The sequence below is a fragment of the Mytilus californianus genome, unplaced genomic scaffold (assembly GCF_021869535.1).
Source record: "Mytilus californianus isolate M0D057914Y unplaced genomic scaffold, xbMytCali1.0.p SCAF_14, whole genome shotgun sequence".
NCBI lineage: Eukaryota > Metazoa > Mollusca > Bivalvia > Mytilida > Mytilidae > Mytilus > Mytilus californianus.
Window position 1 is genome coordinate 33,266,706 of NW_026262626.1, and position 19,993 is coordinate 33,286,698.

Consider the following 19,993-nt stretch of genomic DNA (forward strand, 5'->3'; position numbering starts at 1 on the left):
TGTCATTGCCCCGTAAACGTTGTTCTAGGTACTGACGTTGATTATCATCTTAATCACGTGCTATAGTGTTCTTTTTATTTCTATTTCTATATTTTAACCTTTACTGTTTAGTCCATTCTTGGTATATTATTTTGGCGTGGCTAGGTATTTATACATCCCATCATCATGTGTTATTGTGCTATGATCATTTTTGTATTCTTGTCTTTCATTTTTGCTTATGTACTTTGTCTATAGAGTGTCTATTTGCCTTATTGTTTTTATTTGTTTTTATAGTGATTAGATTATAACGCAATGTTGACTCTGCTCACACATTGTTGTCAATATAATGGAATGCTATATGACTGACATACATGTGAGAAGTTTAGCTAGCTATAAAACCAGGTTTAGTACTTTTTTTTTACATAAGGAAATGCCTGTACCAAGTCAGGAACATGACAGTTGTTTTCCATTCGTTTGATGTGTTTGAGCTTTTGATTTTGCCATTTGGTAAGCGGGACTTTCCGTTTTAAATTTTCCTTGGAGTTCGGTATTTTTGTTATTTACCTTTTTACATATTTGAACATCTTTTATACGAATAGAAAATTATTCATTGAACATAGCAATGATAAATTGAAAGCGCGTTTATACATTTTTAGAATTCTTTTAGCTATTCATTTTGATGGCACTTCCTGCACAATCAGGATGTTACCTTTATAGGTAGCATTTTGAGCCAACACATTTCAGGTGATACCACTTCAGACACCTGTCAAAAACTATAAATCCATATATATATATGCACGTCTATATCGCATACTAAACAGTAACTGTTCTATTCTGCTATACCCTTCTTCGATATAACCGCACAAATTTGCATCTTGGAACCGTTAAAGTTTAGCATTAAAATTTTGAAAGGATGTATACAATTTTCACAACCACAAATTGGACGTCTTGCTCATTCGTATTTATACTTAAGAATTGTGAGTTGTTCTAGTCGATCCCCGTTGGCAAAATTGGACGTCATATTGGTCAATACATCTGGAAGTTTGATAATGTAATTGCTAAATTAATTTCACAGATTGTTCGCAAATTAACCAATTCCTGTCTGAATATATCAAAATATTGTTATTGTTGGTAAGAATAACTGCAGGTAACAATAAATAAAATGCTTCGCTGGGCGCAGCTTGATACGACCGCAGAGGTCGAACCCTGAACAGTTGGGGCAAGTATGGACACAACATTCAAGCTTGATACAGCTCTGAATTTGGATTGTCATTAAATATTTGACACAGCATAGGTTCTGACACAGAAAGAATGTGGTCTAAGAACTTCAATTTTTTTAATTTACCTATTATGGTCCAATGTCCAAAATCAAAATACATGGTTAGATTCAGCATATCAAAGAACCCCATATATTCAATTTTTGTTGAAATCAAACAAAGTTTCATTTTGGACCCCAACTTGAACAAACTTGAAAACTGGTCCCATAATCAAAAATCTAAACACATGTTTAGATTCAGCATATCAAAGTACCCCAAGAATTCAATTTTTGTTAAAATCAAACTAAGTTTAATTTTGGACCCCTTGGACCTTAATGTAGACCAATTTAAAAAACGGGACCCAAAATTAAAAATCTAAAAACACAGTTAGATTTGGCATATCAAAGAACCCCAATAATTCAATTTTTGATGAAATCAAACAAAGTTTAATTTTGGACCCTTTTGACCTCAATATGAACCAATTTGATAGCGGGCCCACAAAATAAAAAATCTAAATACATGGTAAGATTCAGCATATCAAAGAACCCCATATATTCAATTTTTGTTGAAATCAAACAAAGTTTAATTTTGGACCCCAATTTGGACCAACTTGAAAACTGGGCCAAAAATCTAAAATCTAAATACATGTTTAGATTCAGCATATCAAAGAACCCCATATATTCAATTTTTGTTGAAATCAAACAAAGTTTAATTTTGGACCCCAACTTGGACCAACTTGAAAACTGGTCCCATAATAAAAAATCTAAACACATGTTTAGATTCAGCATATCAAAGAACCCCAAAAATTCAATTTTTGTTAAAATCAAACTAAGTTTAATTTTGGACCCTTTGGACCTTAATGTAGACCAATTTAAAAAACGGGACCCAAAATTAAAAATCTAAATACACGGTTAGATTTGGCATATCAAAGAACCCCAATAATTGAATTTTTGATGAAATCAAACAAAGTTTAATTTTGGACCCTTTTGACCTCAATATGAACCAATTTGATAGCGGGCCCACAAATAAAAAATCTAAATACATGGTAAATTTCAGCATATCAAAGAACCCCATATATTCAATTTTTGTTGAAATCAAACAAAGTTTAATTTTGGACCCCAATTTGGACCAACTTGAAAACTGGGCCAAAAATCTAAAATCTAAATACATGTTTAGATTCAGCATATCAAAGAACCCCATATATTCAATTTTTGTTGAAATCAAAAAAAGTTTAATTTTGGACCCCAACTTGGACCAACTTGAAAACTGGGCCCATAATAAAAAATCTAAACACATGTTTAGATTTAGCATATCAAAGAACCCCAAGAATTCAATTTTTGTTGAAATCAAAAAAAGTTTAATTTTGGACCTCAACTTGGACCAACTTGAAAACTGGGCCCATAATAAAAAATCTAAACACATGTTTAGATTTAGCATATCAAAGAACCCCAAGAATTCAATTTTTGTTAAAATCAAACTAAGTTTAATTTTGTACCCTTTGGACCTTAATGTAGACCAATTTAAAAACGGGACCCAAAATTAAAAATCTAAATACACGGTTAGATTTGGCATATCAAAGAATCCCAATAATTCTATTTTTGATGAAATAAAACAAAGTTTAATTTTGGACCCTTTTGACCTCAATATGAACCAATTTGATAGCGGGTCCACAAATAAAAAATCTAAATACATGGTTAGATTCAGCAAATCAAAGAACCCCAAGAATTCAATTTTTGATGAAATCAAACAAAGTTTAATTTTGGACCCTTTTGACCTCAATGTGGACAAAGTTGATAACGGGGCCCAAAAATCAAAAATCTAAATACATGGTTAGATTCAGCATATCAAAGAACCCCATATATTCAATTTTTGTTGAAATCAAACAAAGTTTAATTTTGGACCCCGATTTGGACCAACTTGAAAACTGGGCCCATAATCAAAAATCTAAATACATGTTTAGATTCAGCATATCAAAGTACCCTAAAAATTCAATTTTTGTTAAAATCAAACTAAGTTTAATTTTGGACCCTTTTGACCTTAATGTAGACCAATTTGAAAACGGAACCAAAAATTAAGAATCTAAATACACGGTTAGATTCGGCATATCAAAGAACCCCAATAATTCAATTTTTGATAAAATCAAACAAAGTTAAATTTTGGACCCCTTGGACCTCAATGTGGACCAATTTAAAAACGGGGCCCAAAATCCAAAAACTTAATACACGGTTAGATTCAGCATATTAAAGAACCCCAAGAATTCAAGAATAAAACCCCATTGAAATTGATCAAGAAATAAGCAATTTATACGAAGTATCTTCTTTTGCACAATACTGTGCAATTGAATATTTCTTGCTATTGTGCAATACTGTACAATTGACAATTTCTTGCTATTGCGCAATATTGTGCTATTGGATATTTCTTGCTATTGCGCAATACTGTGCAATTGAAGATTTCTTGCTATTGCGCAATACTGTGCAATTGAAGATTTCTTGCAATTGTGCAATACTGTGCAATTGAAAATTTCTTGCTATTGCACAATACTTATTATATAATAATTTACACATCCTGTTTGGTGTGTATCTCCTACCATATCATTATTATTTGCTTTTAAATATTAATCAGAAATAACCAACTTAAAATGGAAAATTTAAAAAAAAAAAAAAAAGGAAAAAAAGAAAAAAAAAAGAAAAAAAAAATTCCCCCAAAAATTTTTTGAACCCCCTTATGATTCATCACCCCCAAACTCAATCCCAGCCTTCCCTTTGTGGTATGGTACCTTGCAGTACAATTTCAGAGAGATCCATACACTTGAACACAAGTTATTGTCTGGAAACTAGAAAAATGCTTATTTTTGGCCCCTTTTTGACCCCCAATTCCTAAACGTTTCGTGCAATTACCCCCAAACTCAATTCCAGCTTTCCCTTTGTGATATGGAACCTTGTAGTACAATTTCAGAAATATCCAAACACTTACACACAAGTTATTGTCATGAAACTAGAAAAATGCTTGTTTTTTGCCCCTTTTTTGTCCCGTAATTCCTAAAATTTTGAGGCAATTACCCCCAAAATCAATCCCAGCATTCCTTTTGTGATATGGAACCTTGTGGTACAATGTCAGAGAGATCCATACACTTACACACAAGTTATTGTCTGGAAGTTACAAAAATGCTTATTTTTGGCCCCTTTTTGGCCCCTAATTCCTTAACTGTTGGTACCATAACCCCCAAAATCAATCCCCACCTTCTTTTCGTGGTATTGAACCTTATGGTAACATTTCATGGAGATCCATTCACTTAAACTAAAGTTAGAGTGCGAAAACCAATGTGTCTTCGGACGACGCCGGACGACGCCAGACGACGACGACGACGACAACGACGACGCCAACGTCATACCAATATAAGACCAAAAAATTTTCAATTTTTGCGGTCGTATAAAAAATGATATAATTGCTACCTGCAATTTCCGTATGTTGGTTATTAGTCTCGGAAGTAACAATAATTATTTATTCACCTATTTTCACATCTCCACATTTAAGAACGTCATGCCAACATTACACAGGCACTTGTCGCAAAAAACAATTTACCTATATAATTTAATTGTCTCTGAAAAATGTTTACCTATATATATATAAAACACAAGGTACCTAACTCCTATATTTGAGAAATTTCAACCGGCCGCGAACATCCGTTATATTTCGATTTTGCAGTTGGCTTTCTCGTAAATCTACATTAAATTATTTACAAAATGGTGTATTACACATCTATTTCTATTGTCGGAGTCATTCGTAACATGCCTTCCAAGTATGTCAACTGTATTTATTTCGTCTTCTCACAGGCCAATGGCTATTTTGCCGCCTCTAGGTAAGGGGAAGCCAATTTTACCAGTAAAAACGATTATTTTTTTTTACAGATACCAGGGGCGTTTCTAGGATATTTGAAAGAGGGGGCGTAGAATCAAATCTTTTGCTGAGTGGAGCGAGGCGAAAAAAATTTTGGACCTTTTTTTTGCTAAAAAACAGAAAATAATTGTGAAATGCACTAATGTCACTAATAATACTTGCATTTACTTCTTTGATCATTTCTTATAATGATAAGAATAATATTCCCTAAAAGTAATTAAATGGGCTACCTTTTCATTATAAAAAACTTGTATAAAATTTTGTATGTTTTGAATAACATTAACAAGAGTGCACACGCTGAAATGTCTCGCCTTCTTTACTAATCATTGATATTATGTTGATAGTCCTAAATATAAAGCTTTATTACAACTGTCACATAAATTTAACATTAACCAAGTAAACTAAACATTGACCAATGAACCATGAAAATGAGGTCAAGGTCAGATGAACCATGCTGGGCAGGCATGTACAGCTAACAATTCTTCCATACAACAAATATGGTTGACCTATTGCTTATAGTTTAAGAAAAACAGTCCAAAACACAAAAACTTAACACTGAGCAATGAACCTTGAAAATGAGGTCAAGGTCAAATAAAAACTGTGTGACTGACATATAGATCATAAAATATTTCCATACACCAAATGTAGTTGAACTATTGCATATAGTATTAGAAAAAAAGATCAAATCTCAAAAACTTAACTTTGACCACTGAACCATGAAAATGAGGTCAAGGTCAGATGACACCTGCCAGCTAGACATGTACACCTTACAATCATTCCATACACCAAATATAGTAGACCTATTGCATGCAGTATTAGAAAAAAAGACCAAAACTCAAAAACTTAACTTTGACCACTGAACCATGAAAATGAGGTCAAGGTCAGATGACACCTGCCAGCTAGACATGTACACCTTACAATCATTCCATACACCAAATATTGTTGACCTATTGCATACAGTATAAGAAAAACAGACCAAAACACAAAAACTCAACTATAACCACTGAACCATGAAAATGAGGTCAAGGTCAGATGACACCTGCCAGCTAGACATGTACACCTTACAATCCTTCGATACACCAAATATTGTAGACCTATTGCATACAGTATAAGAAAAACAGACCAAAACACAAAAACTCAACTATAACCACTGAACCATGAAAATGAGGTCAAGGTCAGATGACACCTGACAGCTAGACATGTACACCTTACAATCCTTCCATACACCAAATATAGTAGACCTATTACATACAGTATAAGAAAAACAGACCAAAACACAAAAACTCAACTATAACCACTGAACCATGAAAATGAGGTCAAGGTCAGATGACACCTGCCAGCTAGACATGTACACCTTACAATCCTTCCATACAACAAATATAGTAGACCTATTGCATACAGTATAAGAAAAACAGACCAAAACACAAAAACTCAACTATAACCACTGAACCATGAAAATGAGGTCAAGGTCAGATGACACCTGCCAGCTAGACATGTACACCTTACAATCCTTCCATACACCAAATATAGTAGACCTATTGCATACAGTATAAGAAAAACAGACCAAAACACAAAAACTCAACTATAACCACTGAACCATGAAAATGAGGTCAAGATCAGATGACACCTGCCAGTTGGACATGTACACCTTACAGTCCTTCCATACACCGAATATACTAGACCTATTGCTTATAGTATCTGAGATATGGACTTGACCACGAAAACTTAACCTTGTTCACTGATCCATGAAATGAGGTCGAGGTCAAGTGAAAACTGTCTGACGGGCATGAGGACCTTGCAAGGTACGCCCATACCAAATATAGTTATCCTATTACTTATAATAAGAGAGAATTTAACATTACAAAAAATCTTAACTTTTTTTTCAAGTAGTCACTGAACCATGAAAATGAGGTCAAGGACATTGGACATGTGACTGACTGAAACTTCGTAACATGAGGCATCCATATACAAAGTATGAAGCATCCAGGTCTTCCACCCTCTAAAATATAAAGCTTTTAAGAAGTTAGCTAACGCAGCCGCCGCCATAGCCGCCGCCGCCGCCGCCGCCGGATCACTATCCCTATGTCGAGCTTTCTGCGACAAAAGTCGCAGGCTCGACAAAAATTGCACGTTGCCATCTCTTTTCTATTTCAATTTACTTTTTTCAGATTTCGTAGACATTTTTTTTTTCAATAGTACAATCATGCATATATTGTGTATTCAAATATTTGATAATAATAATATAATTACTCAAATCAAAATAAGATTAATTAGACAGAGGTTTAAAAAAAAAGAAAAAAAAACTTTTTGCATATTTTTCTTCAAGATGTCAACAAAACCACACTACTTTTAAAATTTTGATGTTTAAAAAAATTCTTTGGTATATTAGTAACAGAAATTAATATATTTTTTAAAACCTAACTAGATATTTAAAATGATAGATGTAATTAGAAAAGAAGTTCACATCATAAAAATGAGAATTCAACTAAATAACAAGACCAATTTGTCTTTGAATACGGTCAATCTTAGTTGAATGAATATACGTCGTATTCATAAATAATGAAGTTTCACTTTCAAATGCTTCGGGACAACAGTAAACATTATTTTAAGATGACGATTCTTATACCATTTGATAGGAAAATTATTTGCCAATACTGTATAATTTGTTAATTTGATTTACAATAGAAAATGAATTTAATATGATTTTTTTATAAAATATGTATACCTCGTAATTTGACACATCTCAAACATAAGAGAACCGGACGTTCAACATGATAGGGACAACAGTAAATATCAAGATAAAGTGGATTTTAGCACACCATTTCAAAGCTAAAAAATTGGTGAGATCTTTATGATTTATTAATTTTATATGAGATTTATAAAATAGACATAGTTTTCGTTTATTTAGCTAGTGGTCATAATTCCCCATAGACAATAACGTTAAAAAAATTTCAATAATTACGGTTCTCTGTGTGGTAGCTGATAAAGCCATCCAGCTGAGCTGTCCGCAATTCTTGTGCATGAACGGTTCCTGACTTGGAGCATGTATATTTTATAATTATACATGTATATAAAGTGTCAGGGTTTGACATTTTTTATGCCGAATTATCTCCATTAATTGTCTATGGTATATTAAAATGATTGGATGGATCTTAACAGCTTCTGCAGTAGACTAATAACGAGAATTTCCAAATTCTAGGGTATAAGGCGTTACTTAACATTTCAATAGTCCTAAGCCAGGATTTTATGAACGGGAGGCGAAATTACGGTTGCCCTGGTAGAGGGTCCATGGGGAAGCTCAGAAGCTCCTGGATTTCAACAATTATGAAGTAGCCAGACTGATAAATATCTCTCTATTTTAGATTAAGTTCTGGTTTCGTTGAACTACACACATATGATACAAGACGAACAAACACTGAAGTATAAAGTTCTTCCGTTCTAAATATTGTAGGCTTTAATGTGGAAATAATACATGATTGAATATTAAAAATTAACGTCATTGTACTACAGTACTAAATTAAAGCAATCATGCCACTGTCTAGTTCCGATAGGTGGTATGTGGCACATAAATAAATATGGGGCTTGAACTTCATGGCAAAATGTAGGTCAATGTCACTTAGTTACTCACTAATGGATATTGAAACAATATGATACTTCCAAAGGCTATCCAGATGGGAAGTAAAAATGCTATACCAAATATGTATGTTACTAGTATAAATGTACCTTAACGCAAAACCTAAAATGAACACAGAAATACTGACGGACTCTCATGTTCAATGAATGGTAAGACTAGAGAGGATTCATTAGAACCATTTTCAGAGTATGTGTTTAATTAATGAATATGATAAATTGCCATAATCAATACAATATTAGCAGTTTACGATAGTTTTTTTTTTTTTTTTTTTTCGCACATTACGCTCTCACCTGGACCCGCCCCTGTGATACCAGACATATAATACAATGTCTCTGCAGATATGCAATTGAAATAAAATGCTTCGCTGAGCGCAGCCTTGTACGACCGCAGAGGTCGAACCCTGAACAGTTGGGGCAAATTTGGACACAATATTCAAGCTTGATACTGTCTGAATTTGGATTGTGATCAAATTTTTGACATAATATAGGTTTCTGACACAAAATAAATGTGGTTGGAGAACTTAGAATTGGTTATATGATTTGAATTTATATTCAATTTTTGGCTTTTGTGCAATACACTTTACACTCCCCCCCCCTTTTCCCCCAAAAAAAAATCTTTCCCTGAAGATATGGTCATAATCTCAATTCAAATTTCCAAAGGAATTTGCAACCATAGTTACTCATTTAAATTTACCATAGTTCTAATTTAATCTATTTTATAATAGAATTTAAAATATGGTGTCAAATCTTTCATATGGATTTTTTTGTAAAAAAAAACAAGCATTCTGAGAGTATTGCATGGCAATACATAGTCCCCTACCGGGTAAAAATTCATTATACTGGAACAAAATTCTAACTTGTTCTATAACTTGTCATGGTGTAAACAAAAAGAAAATATCAAGTCAATATCTTCAATCATGACTAAAAAACAGTGGAGAACCGATTATATGAGTGAATTTTTCAAGTCCAAGGACCATAACTCTGCACAAAATTATCAGACCGAAACAAAAAAATTGAACTTGATCTGTAACTTGTCATGATAAAACTATATACCAATTATCAATCAATATCTTCAAGCATGATGAAAAAAAAGTGTGGAAAACACTTTAACATTTGATATGATTAATAGTTCTCTAAAATTATATATGATGTAATACACAATGTATATTTATTTTCAAGTTATAATCAAATATAATTAATAGTTCCAAATATTTTTTCTTTCATTTGTCACAAACTAATATAGATTTGTAACTTATCTATAACAACTTTCATCTATACACAATGTAATGTAATGAAATATACCTAAATAAAAATAGATTATTATCTCTCACTCCATAACTTTTTTTTATGTATATAGCATTCAGAATATTAGTTTATACAAAATAAAAAATACTTCAAACAATTAACCAAAGAATGTCTTTAAAAAAATGAGTTATCTCTCTTGTACAGAAATATGGTTTAACATACAAAATGTAGTACTCTAACATTAGATATGGACCATGATAACTCTGGACTAAATCATCAGACCGGTACAAAATTCGAACTTGATCTATAACTTGTCATGATAATACTATATACCAAATATTAAATCAATATTTTCAAGAACGAAAAAAAAAGTGTGGAAAGCTGATTTGCCGGATGGACGGATGGACAGACGGACGGACAGACATACGGACGGAGTGCAAACCTAAAGTCCCCTTCGACTTCGTCGGTAGGGGACTAAAAAGATGCAACATTTGCAGATATTTTTACTGGTCTTCCTTTATAAATATGCATTTCTTTAAACATAATTTAAAAGCAGTGTAAGGGAGGTAATCAAAACGTTGTATTTGGATTACCTCCCTTACACTGCTTTTAAATTGTCCTAATTGTTCGTTAACCGTTACTTTATACATAATTTAAAAGCAGTGTAAGGGAGGTAATACAAATGATGTATTTGAATTACCTCCCTTACACTGCTTTAAATTATGTTTTGTACTAAAGTATTTGTCCATTAACCAGGACACCCTTGTTTTTCGCCCTTTTTTGTCCCTAATTCCTAAACAGTTTGAGCCATAACCCCCCAAAAGCAAATCCTAACCATCCCTTTGCGGTATGGACACTTGTGGTATAATTACAGAGAGATCCATACACCGTTCCACAAGTTATTGTCTGGAAACTAGAAAAATGCTTATCTTTGGCCCCTAATTCCTTAACTGTTGGTAGCATAACCCCCAAAATCAATCCCAACCTTCCTTTTGTGGTACTAAACCTTATGGTAAAATTTCATAGAGATCCATTCACTTAAACTAAAGTTATTGTGCGAAAACCAATGTGTCTTCGGACGACGACGCCAACGTCATACCAATATACGACCGCGAAAATGTTTTGCGGTCATATAAAAATCTATTGAAATTTGAAAAATTTTGAAGAAAAAAAAATATGAACCCCTTAAAAATATTCGAAACCCCCCACCCCCCTTTGGAGTAATTACCCCCAAACTCAATCCCAGCCTTCCCTTTGTAGTATGGAACCTTGTGGTACAATGTCAGAGAGATCCTTACAATTACACACAAGTTATTGTCCGGAAACTACAAAAATGCTTGTTTTTGGCCCCTTTTTGGCCCCTAATTCCTAAACTGCTGGTACTATTACCCCCAAAATCAATCCCAACCTTCCTTTTGTGGTATTGAATATTCTTGTAAAATTTCATAGAGATCCATTCCCTTAACCTAAAGTTATTGTCCAGAAACCAAATGTGTCTTCGGACGACGATGACATCATAGCACTATACGAACCCAAAAACAGTTTTGCAGTCGTATAAAAAACTGACTATTATTCCAAATGCAAATATAATTTAAACATTTTTGATTTTGAAGCTATGTGATTTTGTTAAGATTGTATAATGTACTACCAAATTTATATGCAATGAGATTTTTAACTTTTATTTTTAAACAATATACAGTTAAATAAAATGCTTCGCTGAGTGCAGCCTGATACGACCGCAGAGGTCAAACCCTGAACAGTTGGGGCAAGTTTGGACACAATATTCAAGCTTGATACTGTCTGAATTTGGATTGTGATCAAATTTTTGACATAATATAGGTTTCTAACACAAAATAAATGTGGTCAAAGATCATAAAATTTTGAAATGGGTCATTTAATTTACCTAGAATGTCTGATATCCAAAATCTAACAACATGGTTAGATTCAGCATATAAACAAAAACCAAAAATTTAATTTTAGTTGAAATCAAACAAAATTTTGGAACCGTCAAACCTTAATATGGACTAAACAGGGCCCAAAATAAAAAATCTAAATGCACAATAAGATTCAGCATATCATACAGCCGCAATAATTCAGTTTTTGATGAAATCAAACAAAGTTTAATTTTGGACCCTTTTGACCTCAATGTAGACCAATTTAAAAATGGGGCCCAATATCCAAAAAAGTAATACAAGGTTAGAATCCCCAAAAATTAAAGACTTTAAATTAATCCCATTGAAATTGGTTAAAAGATTTGTATTTATTTTCAATTGAAGATTTCTTGCTATTGTGAAATACTGTGCAAGTGAAGATTTCTTGCTATTGTGCAATACTGTGCAATTGAAGATTTCTTGCTATTGCGCAATACTGTGCTATTGAGCAATACTGTGCAATTGAAGATTACTTGCTATTGTGCAATACTGTGTAATTGAAGATTTCTTGCTATTGCGCAATACTGTGTTGTTGTGCAATACTGTGCTATTGTGCAATACTGTGCAATTGAAGATTTCTTGCTATTGCGCAATACTGTGCAATTAAAGATTTCCTGCTATTGCGTAATACTGTGCAATTGAAGATTTCTTGCTATTGCCACATACTGTGCTATTGCTCAAATCTGTGCAATTGAAGATTTCTTGCTATTGCGCAATACTGTGCAATTGAAGATTTCTTGCTATTGCGCAATATTGTGCTATTGTGCAATACTGTGCAATTGAAGATTTCTTGCTAATGCGCAATACTGTGTAATTGAAGATTTCTTGCTATTGCCCAATACTGTGGTATTGTACAATACTGTGCTTTTGCACAATACTGTGCAATTGAAGATTTCTTGCTATTGCGCAATACAGTGCAATTGAAGATTTCTTGCTATTGTGCAATACTGTGCAATTATTTGAAATTTCAAAAATTTCCATGAAAAAAAATATGGACCTTCCAAAAAATTGTTTAAACCTCGCCCCCCCCCCTCCCCCTTGGTGTAATTACCCTCAAACTCAATCCCAGCCTTCCCTTTGTTGTATGGAACCTTGTAGTACAATTTTAGAGAGATCCTTACACTTAAACACAAGTTATTGTCGGTAAACTAGAAAAATGCTTGTTTTTGGACCCTTTTTTGCCCCTAATTCCTTAACGTTTGGGGCAATTACCCCCAAACTCAATCCCAGCCTTTCTTTTGTGATATGGAACGTTGTGGTACAATTTCAGAGAGATCCATACACTTACACACAAGTTATTGTCCGGAAACACAATAAAATGCTCCGCTTGGCACAGCTTCATACGACCTGAACAGTTGTGGAAAGTATGGACACAACAGTCAAGCTTGATACAGCACTGATTTGGATTGTGATTAAATATTTGACACAGCATAGGTTTCTGACACAGAATGAATGTGGTCTAAGAACTTAGAAATTTTTAATTTACCTATTCAAACCATATCATTATTATTTGCTTTTATATATAAATCAGAAATAACCAATTTAAAATGGAAAATTTTAAAGAAAAAAAAATGGAAAAAAATCCCCCCCCCAAATTTTTTGAACCCCCTTATGATTCATCACCCTAAAACTCAATCCCAGCCTTCCCTTTGTGGTATGGTACCTTGCAGTACAATTTCAGAGAGATCCATACACTTACACACAAGTTATTGTATGGAAACTAGAAAAATGCTTGTTTTTTGGCCCCTTTTTGGCCCCAAATTCCTAAACGTTTACTGGTAAGGCAATTACCCCCAAACTAAAACCCAGCTTTCCCTTTGTGATATGGAACCTTGCAGTACAATTTCATAAAGATCCATACACTTACACACAAGTTATTGTCTTGAAACTAGAAAAATGCTTGTTTTTTGCCCCTTTTTGGCCCCTAATTCCTAAAATTTGGAGGCAATTACCCCCAAAATCAATCCCAGCCTTCCCTTTGTGGTATGGTACCTTGCAGTACAATTTCAGAGAGATCCATACACTTGAACACAAGTTATTGTCTGGAAACTAGAAAAATGCTTATTTTTGGCCCCTTTTTCCTAAACGTTTTGGGCATTTACCCCCAAACTCAATTCCAGCTTTCCCTTTTGTGATATGGAACCTTGTAGTACAATTTCATAAATATCCATACACTTACACACAAGTTATTGTCTTGAAACTAGAAAAATGCTTGTTTTTCCCCCCTTTTTTTGGCCCCTAATTCCTAAAATTTTGAGGCAATTACCCCCACAATCAATCCAAACATTAACTTTGTGATATGGTACCTTGCAGTACAATTTCAGAGAGATCCATACACTTGAACACAAGTTATTGTCTGGAAACTAGAAAAATGCTTATTTTTGACCCCTTTTTAGCCCCTTATTCCTAAACGTTTTGGGCAATTACCCCCAAACTCAATTCCAGCTTTTCCTTTGTGATATGAAACCTCGTAGTACAATTTCAGAAAGATCCATACACTTACACACAAGTTATTGTCATGAAACTAGAAAAATGCTTGTGTTTTAGCCCCTTTTTTGGCCCCTAATTCCTAAAATTTTGAGGCAATTACCCAAAAATCAATCACAGCATTCCCTTTGTGATATGGAACCTTGTGGTACAATGTCAGAGAGATCCATACACTAACACACAAGTAACCGGGTATGTCTGGAAATTACAAAAATGCTTATTTTTGGCCCCTAATTCCTTAACTGTTGGGACCATAACCCCCAAAATCAATCCCAACCTTCCTTTTGTGGTACTAAACCTTATGGTAAAATTTCATAGAGATCCATTCACTTAAACTAAAGTTAGAGTGCGAAAACCAATGTGTCTTCGGACGACGACGACGACGACGACGACGCCAACGTCATACCAATATACCAAAATGTTGCGGTCGTATAAAAATGGTTCCCTTAAATTAGATATGATGTTTTCAAATTATAATCAAATATAATTAATAGTTCCCAATATTTTTTCTTTCATTTGTCACAAACTAATATCTTATCTGCAACTTATCTATCAATGTCAACAACTTTATCTACACAATATAATGTAATGAAATATATCCTTTAATAAAAATTGATTATTATCTAATAATTTGATTTGGGATGTAACGCGTCTTCTGATTGGCTGACGTTGTTTTGTTTATCAGCTCATAGACATAATTTTGTCATGTGACCGTGACGTCATCAACGTTTCTTCATGGTTTACTTCGGTTTAAAATGGAATTTAGAATTAAATTATAAGAAATGACTGTAATATTTTTTCTGTCTATTCGAAATAACATAAAAAATGTGGTGCACACTTTAAAATAACCCGCTACGCGGGTTATTCAGTGTGCACCACATTTATTATGTTATTTCTTCATAGACAGAAAAAATATTACAGTCATTCCTTAAATGAAAATGATATTTGCAAATCTGGACACCCAAACAGGATCAAGTAAAAATTAACAACCACATCAAAAATAAAAAAACACATAACAACTGTGACATCTGCCTTCAAAACACACATGACTTAAAAAAAAATAGTTATAAATTTTTGACAACCCCTGACTAATTAATTAAACAGATACAATCATTGATAGACTATACATCTCAGCTATACATAAAATTATTAATTTCTGTCCAAAGGGAAATAACTCAATCACATTATAAGTAAATTTCTGGTTTCTAAAAGGGTCCAAAATTCAAGAACGAAAAAGCTAAAGTCGTGAAAATTGAACTTGACCTTCTTTTAGTCACAGGAAACAACATATCAAAATTTGATACATCCGTACATCCCCAAATCAATAACCGATTTTTCCTTCGAAAATCCGGTTAAAAATTAATAGTAAGCATGGACTTTTGTCAAATTGTTTTAAATATTTGAAGAAATAAAACAATACATTAGTTATTCAATTTTTATGGATGTGATTTAAAGCATGGACAGAATTTGGGTACTCCTAGTTACAGAATCATGGATTGTTTGTAGGTCGGTTCAAACCCATTTTTCTATGATTCAATATGATTGCAAAATTAAATTGGTGGAACTTATACATAGTAAATAAACGTAGGTGACAAAACTGTCAAAATAGGTGCAATTTGAGTACCCTCACCATACATGTAGCATTAGACTGTGACAGGTTTTAGAGGTAATTTCAACTGCATAAAATTGAGAATGGAAATGGGGAATGTGTCAAAAAGACAACAACCCGACCAAAAAGCACAAAACAGCTGAAGGCCACCAATGGGTCTTCAACACAGCAAGAAAATCCCGCACACGGAGGTGGGCTTCAGCTGGCCCCTAAACAAAAATGTGTACTAGTTCAATGAAAATGGACGTCACATAAACTCCAAAACATATATATGTCTTATTATGATTTCATTTCTACAAATGGATGTTCAATATTTTTATTTCGACTCATGTTTTAAACGATTACTTGTATATGTATCTCAAATATTGTTACTATTATCTTATTTTTAAAATTATGAGTAATAATTTCAATTTTGATTCTTTTATGTTGACGGAAGCAAGACAACTCGCCCCACTGCCAAATCGCCCAACTTTTCCACCAACTCGCCCAACTTATGAAAAGGGTAAAATTCCGTTGAATTTAGTCTTACCAACTCGCCCCACTTAAGAGAAAGGGTTTAATCCTGTTGAATTTAGTCCTGATAACTCTCCCCACTTTTGAAAAACAGTAAAATCCCGATGAATTGAGTCCTGACAACTTGCCCCACTTATGAAAAGGAGTAAAATCCCGATGAATTTAGTCCCGCCAACTCGGCCCACTTATAAAAAAGAGTATATGTACAGCCACAGTTAAGCAGACGGGTTATACTTTCACATGTGGCAAGACTAACCACAACCATGTCTTCATAATTGATTTTATGTATGTTTGTTTTTGAATATTATTGTTATGCATACTTATGTGTATGTGCAAACTTATCATCTGAGAATAAAATTATGTAAACACCTATGATTCTTGACTTATCTTGTAAAAAGTAAATTAACAAAAATACCGAACTCCAAGGAAAATTCAAAACGGAAAGTCCTTTATCAAATGGCAACATCAAAATCTCAAACACCTCAAACGAATGGAAAACAACTGTCGTGTAAGTGGGGCGAGTTGGCAGACCTTTTCAATGGGATTAAACTCCTTTTCATAAGTGGGGCGAGTTGGTAGTCCTTTAAGCAGCAAGATTTAATTCTTTTTTTTATAAGTGGGGCGAGTTGGCATATAGTGATTAAACTCCTTTTCATAAGTGGGTTGAGTTGGTAGTCTTTAATGCAGTATGATTTAATTCTTTTTTTCATTAGTGGGGCGAGTTAGCAGACCTTTATTGATCTTCATTAAACTCTTATTCATAAGTGGGATTTTTAAACTGGACCCCTGTTGTGTTCACTTACGCTTCGGTGCAGAGAATTAGATGGAATGGCGGACCAGTTTACGGGATTTTACCTTTTTTCATAAGTGGGGCGAGTTGGCAGGACTAAATTCAATGCGATTTGACCCTTTTTCATAAGTGGGGCTAGTTGGCAAAGCAGAGTAGGGCGAGTTGGTGAAAAAGGGGGGCTATTTGGTCTTGGTCGATTTGGCATTCAAGTTCACTCTTTACAGGACTTTACAAAGAACCGGCAAAATATCAAATGAACTATATTGCCAGCACCGGAAATTTTGCTGGCTTTAATATAGATAATATATTGTAAATAGAAAATATGCCAGAGTTTTCTGTCTATGAAATTTAACCAAAAGGTTCAATACCACAAAAGGAAGGTTGGGATTGTTTTTGGGGGTGATGGTCCCAACCTTTTAGGAATAAGGGGCCAAAAAACAAGCATTTTTCTAGTTTCAGGACAATTACTTGTGTATAAGTATTTTGATTGCTCTGAAATTGTACCACAAGGTTCAATACCACAAGTAGAAGGTTGGGATTCATTTTGGGGGTAATTGCCCAAACCATTCAGGAATTAGGGGGCCAAAAAGGGGTCAAACAAGCATTTTTCTAGTTTATTCTATGTCAGAAAACTATGATGTGTCAAATATTTAATTACAATCCAAATTCAGACCTGTATCAAGCTTGAATATTGTGTCCATTTTTGCCCCAACTGTTCAAGGTTGGACCTCTGAGGTCGTATCCAGCTGTGCTCGGCGAAGCAGTTTATTCCATTTGTAAAGGGGCATAACTCTAGAAAGACAAAAGTGACGCCACCAAAACTCAAACTTGATCTTTGTATTGTGGTAATAAGAATTGTGTATAAGATTCATAACGTTTGATTGAGGCAAACTTTAATTAGAGAACGGAAACGAAAAATTCAGCAATTTTTCCATTTGTAAAGGGGCATAACTCTAAAACAGTAAGAGTGACGCCACCAAAATTCAAACTTTATCTGTGTTTTGTGGTTATAAGCATTGTGTATGTGTTTCAAAACATTTGGTTCAGGCTAACTAATGTTAGAGAACGGAAACAAATTTCGGGACGTATGGACCATATGGATGAACAGACGAACAAGGGTAAAACTTAATGCCCCCTCCGCTACGACAGGGGCATAATTATGCTCTGGATACTATATTTTGGCCAAAAAAAGCTTCTGTCCAAATTTCATAAAATTCCATGAAGGTTTGACAAAGTTATTGATGTCTAAAAAAACTTTAACCACAGACTGAACCTAAATGTTGATGCCGCTAATGGAGGAATCTAGGATTGTTATGTCTCGCTTTTGCAACATAGATGTCGCAGGCTCTACAAAAACCTGTAAAAAGCAGTTATGTGTGATATAAAAAACTTTATTATTCTGTGTTAGAAGTTGAAGTCAAATGGAATCATAACCATCTTCGTACGAAGCTTGTTTATGGTATCCATGCCCACCGTTATTATTTTATATCAAATTTATGAAAATTTGGAAGCCTTTTCGAATAATTCTCTCAAGAAAATATTTCAATGTGTTTCAAAATTTATATTGTAAATATACACACTGCCGTTTTTATAAATTAGATGAGAAATGACAATGGGAATGGATACCATAAACAAGCTCTGTTCAAAGATGGTCATGATACCATTTGACTGCAATTTCTTAAACAGAATAATAAAGTACTAATACTACACATAACTGTTTTATCCAGGTTTTTATTATAAAAAGTGGTAAATTTAGAAAATGTTAGTATTGTCGCCTATGGAAGAATAAATACTACCGTTTTGATAATCAGGTAATTTTGTGAAAAACTGGACATTAAAATCCTGTCCAGATCCACATTTTCAGTACATGTATATCTGTTCTACAAAACAAAAAATTTCTTCCCTCTAACTGTGCAAAAGGTTTCATAGACAAACCATAAACTTATATGTGGGTGGGTTGGTGGACAGACTGACAGGGGTAACTTAAAATGTATAGCGGCACTATAATAATGCATCAAAGATAATTTTGCTTTGAATAAATTTTCAAGAATAATTATCATTTTTCTTAGCAAATATAGTTTGTCTAACCTAAATATATTGTCTTGATTGATTAATTAAAAAGTAATGTAAGATAATTTAAAATTTTACTGCATTTAAATATATATACTTAAATAATAAAGAGCAAATGACTTAGTTCTGCATGTTATACATCAAACATAAACAGGTGCATTTGATTCATTAGTCTTGGTTTGTTCTTGTTGATTGTCTGATTCTTTGACCGGGTAAGGATGTCCTCCATCATCAAAGAACCTGCGGAATGTGAACTCAAAGAATGCATGTTCTGGGTGCTTGCCATTGACTGGGTGATCAGGTTTTTTAATCTCATCTTCTGAGTCACTACCTCTTATTTTGTCAGGGTCTATATCATCAAAGTTAGATGTGTCTGTTGCATATTTGATCTGAGGTTTATAAGGTGGAGTTTTGTGACGAAGTCCTTCAAAACATATTGAATTAAAAAATGGATGCTGTTTGATTTCGTCCACAAATGCACGTTCTGATGCTCCACAACAAAGTCTCAATATTAGATTAGTTGCTGCCTGTGATAAGTTAGCTTCTCTTGGAATTTTCAGAGTTTCATGCCAATGAATTACCT

At 33.7% G+C, this 19,993-nt stretch overlaps 1 protein-coding gene and 1 long non-coding RNA gene across 3 annotated transcripts in view; one reads left to right on the top strand and one right to left on the bottom strand.

The window, feature by feature from the left end:
- The window catches only part of LOC127724764 (uncharacterized), a 567,962-nt gene that overhangs the window by 469,022 nt on the left and 78,947 nt on the right, over window positions 1–19,993 (top strand). The window contains exon 6 of one of the 2 annotated variants that reach the window (XR_007992666.1): window positions 1,274–3,449. The exons of the other annotated variant lie outside the window; for it this stretch is intronic. This is a non-coding gene — a long non-coding RNA (uncharacterized LOC127724764). Of the gene's footprint in view, window positions 1–1,273; window positions 3,450–19,993 lie in introns of those variants that run through there. 2 annotated transcript variants of the gene reach the window in all.
- Window positions 19,468–19,993, bottom strand: part of LOC127724646 (serine/threonine-protein kinase LATS1-like) — a 135,289-nt gene continuing 134,763 nt past the window's right edge. Inside the window, exon 7 of the mRNA XM_052231671.1 lies at window positions 19,468–19,991. Within this exon, the coding sequence (XP_052087631.1) occupies window positions 19,551–19,991 (441 nt within the window). The 3' untranslated portion in view covers window positions 19,468–19,550. The remainder of the gene's footprint in view (window positions 19,992–19,993) is intronic.